This window comes from Nicotiana tabacum, chromosome 23, assembly GCF_000715075.1.
Source record: "Nicotiana tabacum cultivar K326 chromosome 23, ASM71507v2, whole genome shotgun sequence".
NCBI lineage: Eukaryota > Viridiplantae > Streptophyta > Magnoliopsida > Solanales > Solanaceae > Nicotiana > Nicotiana tabacum.
Window position 1 is genome coordinate 12,799,004 of NC_134102.1, and position 13,399 is coordinate 12,812,402.

The window sequence follows — 13,399 nt, forward strand, 5'->3', positions numbered from 1 at the left end:
AGTTTCCCTTCTGGATCAGCACTTAGCAAGTTCGATGAGCCAATGCGCCCGAATATCAGCGGACTCGGCTACCTCTCTTGCCTGGACTTGGGCAGCTTCAGCATCAGCCCGATAGACGGCCACGAGCGCATCCGCATCGGCTTTGCCTTTTCGACATCGAATTCGGCCTTGGCAAGTACAGAGGCCAACCGAGCCTCAAGCTCCTCAATTCTTCTTGCTTGAACCAGGCCTTTATCCTTCATTTTCTGAAGTTGGGTTTCGGACGATGATAACTAGGCTCGAGCAGTCTCTTTTTCCGCAGCAAAGCGGTCCATACCTTCTTTCCACCGCAAAGACTCCGTTCTTATCATGCCGACCTCCTCACGAAGCTTCCCGATCATCTCGATTTTTTGCTGCAACTGTGAGACCGAAATGTTATCTATCATTCCGGTATCAAGCCCATAGACTTTCAAAAGCATCATTACCTGCTCAGACAAATCGGTCTGATCTCGATAAGTCTTGGCCAGCTCAGCTCGGAGATCTTTTATTTCATCTTCTCTCTGCCCTAGGGAAAGTCTAAGAGAGTTCCTCTCGTCAGTAGCCCGTTGAAGGTCGGCCGCGTATCGATGCAGCTCTTTCTGGGATCGAGAACATTGTTCTCAATAAACTGCCGCTGCCTACAAAGAAACAAGAAGTGAAGTTAACGAAAAACGAATATAAAGATAGTACCGACAAAATAATTTTAAAAGCTCACCTGATTCAAAGCTTGCCGCAATCCTTGAAAAAGATCCGATTCATCACCAGCACCGGCAACGTCCTCAATGCCAGTAAACAGGTCATAAAAGGGATCTTCTTCATCGTGAGACCTGTCTAGATCGAGGGCTCCTAGAGCTTGAGCTTCCCGAATCACCCCTGCGGAAAAAGCGGGAAAGGTAGGTGAATCGTCTGGAGCGTCCTCCTCGGTTCGAAGGGGTTCGAGGGCCTCTACGGTCATATCCCCTGCCGGTTGACTCCAATAAAATGCGTCTTCGATATCCGATAGTTCGGGGACTCTACCCGAATCCTTCTCCGGTATACCTTCAGTTCGAGGCAAAGCCTCATAGAGAATCGTCGATCCAGCCGGCGATGCATCGGTGGTTCTCTTCATTCGGACCGCCAGCGCGAACTCATCGTTCTCTTCTTCTGCTTCTTCATCTTCATCCCTTAGATGCAGAACGGATTCCACGGTCAAAAGGATGACATTCTTGTTCGGCTTACGAGCTGTCCTCTTCTTCGGTTTTGGACCTTCGGGAACCGAGGCTCTTTTCCTTTTATTTTCCTTCACCGGCTTTGGGACAGAGGCCGAAATTTCCTCCTCATTGGACAAGGGCCTCAAAACTGCGTCTTTACCCAAACCTGCATATGGAAAACCTTAATAAAATATTTTGAAAACCACCTCGTTCGGATCATCAAAGAGTCCGAGAAATGAGCTTACCGTGATTTTTGGCCTTCCACCGACCCTTTGACGAATCACGCCATGAGCGCTCGGCATATGCGGAGGTCGAAACAAGGGCTCGTACCCAGTTCTTGAGATCGGGGATTGCTCCGGGCATCCAGGGAACCGCTACATCAAAAAAAAAGGAGGGAGTGTCGATGAGAGAATAAATGAAAGAAGAAAATAGAAGTAACACCAAGATCACACTTACGTTTCATATTCCACTCCTCGGGAAAGGGCATCTTTTCAGTCGGGATCAGGTCCGAAGTCCTTACTCGAACGAACCTGCCCATCCAACCTCGGTCCTTTTTCTCGTCAATACTCGAGAACAGAGCCTTGGTAGCCCGACGCTGGAGTTTTATTAACCCTCCTCGAAAAAGTCGAGGACGGTACAATCGGATAAGATGATCGAGGGTGAACGGTATCCCCTCGATCTTGCTCACAAAATATCGGATCAGGATAACGATCTGCCATAAAGAAGGATGGACCTGACCTAGGGTTACTTGGTATTGTCGACAGAAGTCAATAATAACGGAATCAAATTGACCCAAAGTGAAAGGGTAAGTATACACATTCAAAAACCCTTTCACGTAAGAAGTGATATCTTCATCGGGCGTAAAAATTTCTTTCTCACCCCAATTGCAATATTTCTTTAGCTGTTCGAGGTGCTTTTCGGTTATCGAACACATGTACCTCGATACAGGCTCACACCGGCCAGGGACCGATGAACCTTTATCGACCTTAAAATCTGAAGTAAGGACACACGCCCCGGGAACACACTCCTCAGGCCGTGGTTCTGCTGGTGTCTCATCGGCGGCACACTGTGAATTATAGTGGGTCTTTTATTCAAATTAGGAACAAAAATATTGAATAACTACATAATAAAGGATAGAGAATAAATCAAAATTCACTATAGCTGTTACAACATCAAAGAAAATACCACACAAGACTAATCTTTAAAAAAAAATTCACGTGTTGAGGGAAATTAAATTGCCTATAGTCTATAGAAAGACTAACATTCCAATATTCATAGGTACTGCTTGTTCGTAGTTGGTATAACTTTGGAATTTTAAACATGGTAAGAACTGATTTAAAGATTCTTCAACAACATTTTTGCTTGTTCAAAATAAAGAAAACCCTTTATATATAGAGACAACATAAGCTTCGATTTGTTCTTCTCCTAGTCAGATTGGAATGGTTCTAGAATTTCAACATAAGTAAAAGTTCTTGTCCTTGTGAGATTGGACTCGCTTTAAGATTTCAATACAAGCATAAAAGAATATCGCAAATAGCTAAGAAGTTCGAACTTAAGGGGTATTATTATCTGAAATCTGACAATTTATCCAATTATGTCCTAAAATTAATAGAATTATAAGACTAATATCTAGAATTTCGATTATGTCCTTTTATTATGAGTTATTATGCTTAATATTATAAGGTTATTTTTGTAAACCGACATTGAATTCATACTTTTATAATAATATTATATACGGTCGAAATAGGTTTCGGCCTTAGCACGTCCGATCGAGTTCAAACGATAATTTATCAAAGTGAGATTCCGAAGGTGGAGCAAACTATCCTCGAACCTGGGTAGGTCGATCCGTGTCAAGTTTGATATCATTACCAAGCTCGAATCAAAATCTACCATGCTGATAATCCAGAGACCAACCGACATTGACCTCGAATCAATTCGAGGGCTCGAGCCAGGATCAGGCTCGAACCAAGATCATGAGTTCGAGCCGAAATCAAGCTCAAACCAAAATCGAGGGTTCTAAGTAAGATCGAGCTCACAGACAAAAGCCGTTGCAATCCCACTGGAGAGAATCTTGGCAGAAATTATGGAAAAGCTGACTTATCATGGGTCTCCCACTGAATGTTTATTTTATTATGCTTAGAGCTAAATCCCTCCACTATAAAAGGGCTTGGTTATTATTTGTGTAGGACAAGTTTTTCAGGCTTACATTGTAATAAAAGTGTTATATTCTCCTACAGTAAAGAATTGTTCATTCAGATTTCTTACATTGATTCTATTTGTTGAATCCTAAAATTCTTTGTTCCTGACAACCTTACCTATTTCGGATTCTCTCTAATCTATATTTACATTTCTATTGATCCTTATATTTTGTGTCAAGTTACGCCACATATCCTCGGAACTGCGTATAAATTCAACTCTATCCATTTTTCGGGTAAACAAATATAGATATAGATAGATATGATATATATGTGATACACAAATGATACTAGTAAAATTTTTTTCATGTTTCATATTCTACTTCGAATTTTCTATTCAAACCACCTCAAAATTCTGCCAAATCATCCCAAAATTGAGATTCAAACTCTTTAAGATATACTCAATCTATTCTAATAACACCCACAAAAAAGAAAGCAAAGATTTGACATTATTTTTTTGCTACAAATAGCTAATTGGCTAATATATGTAGCATTTGGCTAATATTAGTAATATTATATGAATCAACTAATTTTTATAATAAGCTACTTATAAATGGACATAGCTAGTAGTTTTCCTTAATAATACTAGAATATCAAGTGAAAATAGCAGGGGCTAGCCAGTTTTCAGACTGGTAATTGAAAAATACCTAGCATTTGCAAAGTCATTAAGAAATAGCCACTATTTTGTTGAAACACGAAAAACTAAATTATGGAGCTTATGCGTATAAATTTTCAGCATATATGCTGGAACTCCAGCACATTATATTTGAATCTCATATGTAAAAAATTCGAACTCTCGCATATTATGCTGAAATTTTTTCGGATTCTAAGGGTATTTTTGATCAAATTTTATTTTTACAAGAAAAGTGACTAAATTTTTATTACTTTTGAATCAATGGTTATTTTTCAATTACCACTTGTAAATCTAGCTATTTTTTATTTTTTTCCGAATATCAAAGATAAACGTATTGTGCAGGAGCACACGTAATTCTCAATATTCAGAAGTATGACATTTGAAATAAAGTACAAACGGAGACAATTTTACAACAAACAAAAAAGGGAATCACAAATGGGATTTTGCAGTAAACTGAATGATAAGCATTATTTGACAAGAATTAAACACGACATAATATATGTTAATGATAATGATATTTTTTTTATTGGTTCTTCTGAGAAATCTTGAAGTGAAATCCATCTGGGAACCTTATTATTGGTGCTCGAATAATTTTGCCTCCTTTTACCATTGTCCATCTGCAAATTCATGTTCAACAAGACAAAACATTGTGAATCTATGTTGATCATTTTTTAGCACAATAATAAATTCATATGATAAGGAGTTTAAATTATATGCACTGACAGTAAATAATATTCACAATTCAGGTAATTTTTATAAGGTAATTACTGATAAATTTCTATGATAAGTATTCAAGAACTAATTTTTAAAAAGCATGAGATCTATATACATGACAATTCTAGTAAGATAAAGGTTTACATCTACTTTTTTTTCTTCAAGGAGTCTTACATGAAATAGAATCCTAATTCTTTAAAAGACGAGTTTGAAGCAAATGATGTAGTTTCAACTTCTGACGAGCTGGTTTAGTTTTAGGGATTGTTACACAAATAGCCCGTCAGATTCAATCTTTACTTTTTCTAGCCGGTATACATAAATTATACATTGATTATATATAATTATGTATATATTATACATCCGCCGGCTATTTGAGTTAATTTGTCTTAGTTTTATTTACTTTTCTGTTTGTCAAACATTCACTTATATAACTTAAATAGCATAAGTTAGTATATATAACTTAAATTCATAAGAAAAAATATGATTAAGTACCTATATTTAGTGACTAAGACATGTAGGAAAGTGGCTAAAAAGACCCTGCTGTATTCTGCACCAGCACATTGCTTCATTCCAGATCCAAATGGCATGAAATTCTTAGCTGCACAACTTGGCTGTATTTCCTTTTTTACAAAAATAGACAAATTCAATTAGGAAGTTATTTAATTAACCAATTCATAATTTTTCTAGTAGTTAAATAACTACTATATGTTTTTATACCTTCCAACGCCATGGATTGAACGAAAGTGGATCCTCAAATTGGTCTGAGTTTAAGTGAAGAGCAGCAGTTGCAATCATAATTACCCAACCTGCTGGTATTGTATACCCTAAATAACAAAGAAACAAAGAAGAAAATAAATCCATTTTCCAATTTTTGCTTCAACAAATGTGGTTTAGACTTTTAATTTTTCTTTTTATTTTCATACCATTAACCGGAATATCCTTTAATGCTCGACGGAATAGTCCAGGTGCAATATTTCCTAGCCTCAATACTTCATTAATAACCTGTACTTCATATACATATGATAGAAGAAAAAAGATTAGCCTTATTATAATTACATGAATGTTAGTTTGTGTCAAATTAAAGTAGTAGGAATGCTACCCTATTACAAATTTAACTTACATCGACTGATAACTGTGTATAATCAATGTATATCTATGTATACAAGCTAGAAAAAATAAACATTAAATCTTGCTGGCTATTTGTGTAACAATCCCATAATGTAATGATAAATTTATTTTATCAACACAATTTATCTTACTGTAGAAGGTTACTTCTCTTACTTTTCAGGTTAAAAATTTCACTCATTATGAGCATATACATGTAATTTCTTGATAGTGTAATTTTTTTACTGTCAGTATATATATATGTTAAAACATGTATTTTATAAGTGTAGAAGAGACCTGAAGTGTAAAGGTCATGGATTTATAGTCATTCCAAGTGAGAGGATCATCCAAATTCTCTTTATTCTTCAAAATTGAGTCATGCTCAGCCTGGATTAAGTATAACATATGGTTAATTAATACGCTAATATATTATATATGAAGTCAAGAATTAAACAAGATTATATTTAAGATACTGACTATTAATTCCTCCAAAACATCAGCATGTTCAGCAAGCAACTTGAAACACAAAGCCAATGTAGTCGAAATGGAATCAGAGGTAACAAATAACAAACCAAACATCATCTGAATTATATAATCTTCTGTTAAAAATTTCTGAGAATCCATGTCCCTGATCAAATGATCGACTAAGTCTTCTTCTGTGTGTTTTTCTGCTGATGAACTGAGCCTCTTTGTTAGCACATCTCTCATTGTTTTGCGCACTTTCTTATGAATCTGTATTAATTTTCATGTGTCAAATTCCAGACACTACTAAAAAAAAAAATTAAGAATTAGCCACGGACAAAATTCTGTAGCTAAACAGTAAAATCGGTTGCTAATCCTACTTAGCGAGACAAGTGAGGTTTGTTCAGTTCGTATAACATCTTCACCCACCTCCGTTAGTTCTTGGATTCGAGTCACCCTGAAGTGGAAAGTGTGAAAACACTTTAGATCCTCCGAATTTTTTTTAAAAAAAAAAATCCTACTTAGCAACGGATTAGCGACAGATTATCAAATATCTCTGCTATAGATCAGCGACGAAGTTCGCAGCTAATTATAGTTATTGGATACCTGCAAACATTTATGATGAGCAGTTCCAGGAAGATTAATTGGGAAAGACATTAGTCCTTCAACCAAATCCCTGAACATGTAACTGATATTGAATGGTGCATTATCAAGATCACCACTAAATATTTGCTTTGCAGCAAAATCAACTGTCACCTGCCATTTACCCAAAAAAAAAATGTAAATAACAATATTTATGTAAAAATTTCAAAAAGCCAATAATTACTGTGTGTTTATCCTTTATTGCAGATAACAAACAACTAGTATTCTGTTAACAACATACAACAATTTCAAAGTTTAAGTTTTATGCACTAACGTTTTACATAATCAGGTTATTTAAAAAATAATTGCAGGTAATTCTATTTAGTGGTAGTTTGGACATAAGAATTGTGAAATTCCGAAAAAAGTAAAAAAAAAAAAATCAAGTGAAAATGATATTTAAATATTAGAGTAATGTTTGGACATGAAGATAATTTGGAGCTGTTTTTGAAAGTGAAAATTTTGAAAGGCTTTGGAGTTTTTCAAATTCCGAAAAATTTCGAAATTCAACTTCAAGTGAAATTTGAAAATTTCATGGCCAAACACTGATTTCGGATAAAAGTAAAAAAATTCTAGAAAAAGTTAATTTCTTTTTATGGCCAAACACTGATTTCGGATAAAAGTAAAAAAATTCTAGAAAAAGTTAATTTCTTTTTATGGCCAAACGAGCCCTGAATAACATTGATTGGTATTAGAACAAGAAAGTAGTCAACATGCTATAACATGTTAAATTACACCGATAATATTAAAAATTAATTACGCCGCCGGTGTATATAACTTAAAACTAAAAAAAATAAAGTAGAATATATATATATATATATATATATATATATATATATATATATATATATGCAAGTAGTGATTGGAATTTAATTACTTACTTTAATGGCTGCACTTTTTACTTCAAGAGACTCATGATTTGACCAATTAGAAAGAGTAGATTTAATAAAGTCTTCCATTTGAGGAAGTAGTTTCTCCTTAAGGGCCTCAACACCAAAATGATTTAGAGTCAAATGTCTAGTATATTTTCTTGAAGAATGAGTATTTTGTTCAAATACTTCAGCAAAAGTATCCAAAGACCAAGTCTCAACCAATTTTCCATCTTGCCTAAGAATAAAACTGTTGAATTCAGGATCTGCACTTATAATTACAGGCCTCCCTGCTACATTTGTTTTAAACATCTGTCCATATCTGAAATAAGTAGAAATAAATATTGTTGATGTTATGAACAAATTTCATTACAATATAAGTCCAACTATTATATGAAAAATCATGTTTGAAATTAACTAAATAAGAGTTTAACTTCAATACACTAACCATGTCAAAGAACTTTTACACTTTCAAATTACCTCACAGATAATCAGGAAAAGTTAAAGAAGATAACCTGTTAAGACATGTTAAATTACGCTATATAAAATAGAGCAGAACAAATACAATGGAAGCCTTCCAATAGTAACTCCAGGGGGCATGACCTAGCTACTACTAGTCTTTACCAACTGTGGCAGATCCCAGAGGCGGACTCATAATTTTTACGACAGGGGCAGAGTATTCTACTCAATCATTGACCCCTAAAGGCTTTTAGTGTCCAGGGCACAAAGTGCTTTAAATTAACCATTTTCAAGGTATATGCATATACATATACAAGATTTCTGCCGAAACTTACGGGGTCCAGTGACCCCTCGCTATAACACATAGGTCCGCCTCTGGATCCAATGTCCGCAATCGCAATGCACACTGTTGTAGCCAAAAACCAGCAATTAAAAATGGCCTAGAAATGGTCTGAAACCACCTCAAAACTCACTTAGAAATACATTTAATAACTCAATCTTTCAATTTAGAACTAACAACATCTAAATATTTATTTTGTCATATTTACCTTTTAATTCTATTTTTCAAGAATGGAGGAAGGTCCAAGGAATGACTAGGAAAGATCAACTGAAGAGTTTCTCCAATAAGAGGGAAACCCATAGAACCTGGAGGAAGAACTCCATTGCATTTTGGATTTCTCCATCTATAAATCCATTGAGTAACATAAATAGTTAGCAATGTTACCACAAAATACCCAACTCCCAATATATTTATCTTTCTTATTTCATCTAGAAATGAGTTGATTAAAGTCGCCATGACCGTAAAATTATACTGTAGTGGATTTGAATCTACTTAAAGAACGAGAAACAAAAGAGATAGAAATGAAAATTTTCAATATCTAAACAATCTTGTATATTGCAATATATAGGCCATGAGGTGCTCCAAAGGTACTTCAAAAGCATCTAAAGAGAAGGCTTTTTTGGCGATTACTTCATAGATTTAATAAAATAAATTGTTGTTGGGTTGACTAGAAGGGGAAAAAACAGTTTGGAGCATTTAGACAAGCAGAAAACGACATTGGCCCGGATCAAACTTGTTATTTATTTATTTATTATAGTTTTACCCTTCTAATAATCTTGTTTCTTAGTTCATGCTCTGGAAAATTAGTTTGTCATTGTTCATGTTTTGAACGGCTCTATATCACTATTGAAGGCGGATCAAGAATTTAAAATTTGATGATTTTAAATTTTAAATTCTTATAATTAAATTCATTATACATCTAAATTATGAATTCAGATTTTAATATTTGTTTAAATTATAGTAAATCTTTTTACATGTATTTATACTTTGTGTTGAAAATAATCGTCTATTTGGAAAAGTCTCCATCCGCTTCTGCATTCACTAGCCAAGCATTGTCACAAGGTTAGGCATAAGATCATTAAACATAGAAGGAAAAAAAAGAGTAAATAGTTTAAAGGTATAAGGGTGTGGATGAAAAAGAAAAACACAGAAAACACTGATGCTAGGGTAGGGTACCTACGTCAGGTCCCAGGTTTTGGAGCAAGGGAAACTTTAGAGCAACGGTAAAATTGTATCTGTGCGATCTATAGGTCCCGGATTTGAGCCATCGAATCAACCATTGATGCTTGTATTAGGGTAGGATACTTACATCACACCTCTTGGATACGACCCTTCCCCAGGCCTTGCGCGTAAGCGAGATGTTTCGTGCACGAGTTGTCCATCAGGGTGTGGATAAAAAACAATGAAATTTGGTATTATTACGACTTTGGAGCTGGCCTTTCTGGTACAACTTATTATATTAATAATCGTTGATTCACTGAGTCGAATTATTACATGTCTACCCTCTGAATCATAATAATAGAATTATTAAATTCACAGCCTATAGCCATTTCTTTTTGGTAATTAAAGATGCCATTTTATTATCAAGTGAAAGAATTACAGCTCAAGAGAAAACAAAACTGCTTAAAGGTTGGACATGCATCCCCAACCTTAGTGATAAAACAAGCTATTTACACCTATGTTGCACGAACTCTTCAAAATATTGTCACACCCGTATCGGATATAATTTTTGGAGGATCCGACACGCACCTCGTGACATTTTCGGAGAATCCGTATAACATAGATCTATACCATTATAAGCTCAACCGCCAGACTCAGATCTCAAAACTCATCATATTCTACCAGAACTAGCCAACTGTTACAATGGTGTGATATCCCATGTGATTAATTATCCCACTTTCTATATGGGATAAATAATCCCACCATTTTAGTATAAAAGTTATCCCGAGATTAGCTAATACCCCAAACCAAACACGGGCATAGTATAATCTTACAAACAAAGACTTGTATGGGAACTTGAGATGAGAGAAGCTGTAAATGAAGACAAAACAACCTCTTCTTCCTCCCTAATTAAGACATGGGCATAGTATAATCTTTAATTCATCTTAAAAGTTAATTACCATCTTGTTAACCTATGTTACTCGGACTTTTCAAAAATGTTGTTTGGTGCATGTCAGATCCTCCAAATTTAGTGCATTTTTGAAGGATCTGACACGGGTGCGGCAACACTTTTGGAGAGTCCGAGCAACATAGTTGTTAACAATAAGAGATCATAGTCTTCCACAATGATATGAAAGACGATTCTAAATGTTCAATTAATCCCCTTTAACAAAGGTAGATGTAGGGAATAAAAGTGGATGGACTAAGCTGAAAATCTGAATTTGGAAATATGGCAAGGAGAATGTGCATACGTTGGCTTGATAAGTCAAAGAAAAACAACCCCCTGCTTGATTTTGGCATTCAAGCGCTCCACTCTGCTATTACAATAACAGGCAGTTTTATTTCCACTCATTTGGATTTCACAACTAGTGAAAACTGGAACAAAAAGAAACAAATCCAGTATTCTTCGCTACAAGATAATATGATAACAACAAGGCCAACTATGCAAACTTCAGATCTGTCATGTCAATTCCTGCATTCTAAAACTCAATATACCAGAAAACCAAGTCATTTCTAATAGCATTACCACAGCATGTTCCTTTGCAGATTCAGCTCCTGCAATTTTCTGACAATTTATACTTGACTGAATGACATCTACCCCTCTTTCTCTCTAACTAATAATTGTATTTTCTTTTCGTAAATCGTGAGAAATTAGCATAATTGTGAGTAAGAGAAGAATACACATTTCCACATACTATGGAAAATTTCCTCATTGCTTCTTTTGGCTGCAAGGGTCAAAATTAGGGATTGAATTTTATATGTTCTTTTGCAATATATAAAATTTAGAAAAAGGTTAACATTTGTTCTTTGGCACACGCCCGTTAATCTTAATAGTGCCAAGTACACTAGATTTACCTTTAACTTTGATTGACTACAACCTGCTTCTGCTGGAGATGTTTTCAGCTTTAAGTTAGAACAAATAGATATCACTTGGATATGTTCATCCACATTTAATATACTCTTGAGTTAACGAAGTAACATACAACAATTTTATCTAAGGAAGATGAAGACTAAATAAAGCTAAAGATAGTGCTTTGTTTACCATACAATGTCTAAAACAGGTTGTATAGTCACACAATGAAGGATATTCATTTTGTTAGAAAAATTCACAATAAGTACTTAGCTGGCTTTCTGTACGCATCCATGTCTACTTCATGAACAAAAAGACCAGAGGACGACAAAAACCAAATAATTGAATAGAACTGTGACTAATTAAACTACTACGATAGTTCAAAAATAATCTGTTGGTGAGTTGTTAAGTCAGCAGAAGCAACAACCTTGAAACCATCCCGCGGAACAGAAGATGCTGGAAAAGGTCGCCAAGAAAGTTGATTTCCTTGCCAATCACTAATGATTCCTCCAGCACCTTCCACTATAGGAATTAGCCCAAGCAAAGCAAAAGGCTCAACAGCAGAATCAACGACTACTTGCAACATACCAGCAGCCAATTCAGAGTAAGCAATGCAGTTGCCGTTAAAGAAAGTTTCTCCAACCTTGTACGCGAGCCTATTATAGGCATATTTGGCATCTTCATTGTAATCAGGATCATTAATATCTACATATGCTTGTTCGAGGTGTTCACAAGCTCGTGTCCTCACAACGTCCCCGTTCCTAGTAGTCTTGCCCCTCCTCCCAATGGTTTTGATCTGTGCAACAGGATTATTGATGCATCCAATGACAGGTTTACCATTGTGAACTACAGCTACAGACGTGCCAAAAGTAGGCAAGAGTCCATCCGTCACACCATTAACAGGATCCAAAACCCAAACAAACTCGGGAATTGTTGGTTCAATGCAATTGTTCCATCCAGTTTGTTTCCCATAAACAGCGTGATCAGGTAATTCTTTTAAGATAAGTGAGATCATAGCCTTCTCTGCTTGAGCCGCGACACTAGTCCATGATTGAATGTTAGCATCGGAGACATTATAGACATTGCCCCGAGCCAAATAATGCCTCAGGATAATTTCTCCTGAGGCATCAACAGTCTTGCTGGCAATGTCAGCAAGACGATCGAATTCAGTGTCACTAAGGAGCAACGTTTCTTCCTTGTTGGACGTTATAGAGTCGCTTAAACCTGTTAACATGTTGCTTTTTTATCTACCAGAGAATAGACAAAAATATATTAGGCTTATTGACATATTACAAGTATAAACTAATATCTGATCAAAGTAGAACTAACTTGATTAAAAGGAAACAAAACGACCGTCAATTAGGGCTTGAGGTGACGTGATCCGTAGTACAAAACATAGGGAAAAAAAAGTAGAATTAGTAGAGTTTACAATATGTACGTACCAGTGCGGCAAAAAGTATCGATTGGATCACCGGTGGTCGGAGGGATTGAAAATCGCCGGCAAAGAGAAAACTATGTGAATATGTATTTATGTGACTATGTATTGAATGCTTGTATAGCTGGCGCCTTTTATATATTGGCAGAGGAACGGAGTAGTCGGCGAAATCTGCAGATAGACCAAAGGGAGGGAGAGTGAGAAGTAGGGGGGAAAAAGGAGAAAATATTACTAGCAGTACTATGTAATACATAGAGCTAAGGGTGGTCAACTGATCACCCTTCGTCGAAAAATTACACTGTATATATATGTAAAATATTAGATTTTAAT

The 13,399-nt window shown here is 35.6% G+C and overlaps 2 protein-coding genes across 2 annotated transcripts; both read right to left on the bottom strand.

The window, feature by feature from the left end:
• Positions 1 to 4,364: 4,364 nt before the first annotated feature.
• Positions 4,365 to 9,140, bottom strand: LOC107791847 (beta-amyrin 16-alpha-hydroxylase CYP87D16-like). Its single transcript, XM_075246479.1, has 9 exons — positions 8,833 to 9,140; positions 7,838 to 8,147; positions 6,924 to 7,073; positions 6,333 to 6,587; positions 6,153 to 6,242; positions 5,675 to 5,753; positions 5,469 to 5,575; positions 5,244 to 5,371; positions 4,365 to 4,654 (listed from the first exon to the last, which is right to left on the bottom strand). Exons 1-9 carry the CDS (start codon positions 9,078 to 9,080, stop codon positions 4,561 to 4,563), a joined length of 1,461 nt encoding a protein of 486 aa, XP_075102580.1. The 5' UTR covers positions 9,081 to 9,140; the 3' UTR covers positions 4,365 to 4,560.
• Positions 9,141 to 11,704: 2,564 nt separating this feature from the next.
• Positions 11,705 to 13,163, bottom strand: LOC107791846 (bifunctional phosphatase IMPL2, chloroplastic-like). Its single transcript, XM_016613985.2, has 2 exons — positions 13,077 to 13,163; positions 11,705 to 12,881 (listed from the first exon to the last, which is right to left on the bottom strand). Exon 2 carries the CDS (start codon positions 12,866 to 12,868, stop codon positions 12,005 to 12,007), a length of 864 nt encoding a protein of 287 aa, XP_016469471.1. The 5' UTR covers positions 12,869 to 12,881; positions 13,077 to 13,163; the 3' UTR covers positions 11,705 to 12,004.
• Positions 13,164 to 13,399: the final 236 nt, after the last annotated feature.

What these genes read in the sequence shown, in the direction of transcription:
- LOC107791847 (XM_075246479.1), bottom strand. Translation starts at nt 9,080, where the DNA reads ATGGCGACTTTAATCAACTCATTTCTAGATGAAATAAGAAAGATAAAT. An exon ending in TAAAAAGTGCAGCCATTAAA is followed by an intron (nt 7,074 to 7,837) that starts GTAAGTAATTAA and finishes GGTAAATGGCAG; the next exon opens with GTGACAGTTGATTTTGCTGC. An exon ending in ATGTTTTGGAGGAATTAATA is followed by an intron (nt 6,243 to 6,332) that starts GTCAGTATCTTA and finishes TACTTAATCCAG; the next exon opens with GCTGAGCATGACTCAATTTT.
- LOC107791846 (XM_016613985.2), bottom strand. Translation starts at nt 12,868, where the DNA reads ATGTTAACAGGTTTAAGCGACTCTATAACGTCCAACAAGGAAGAAACG.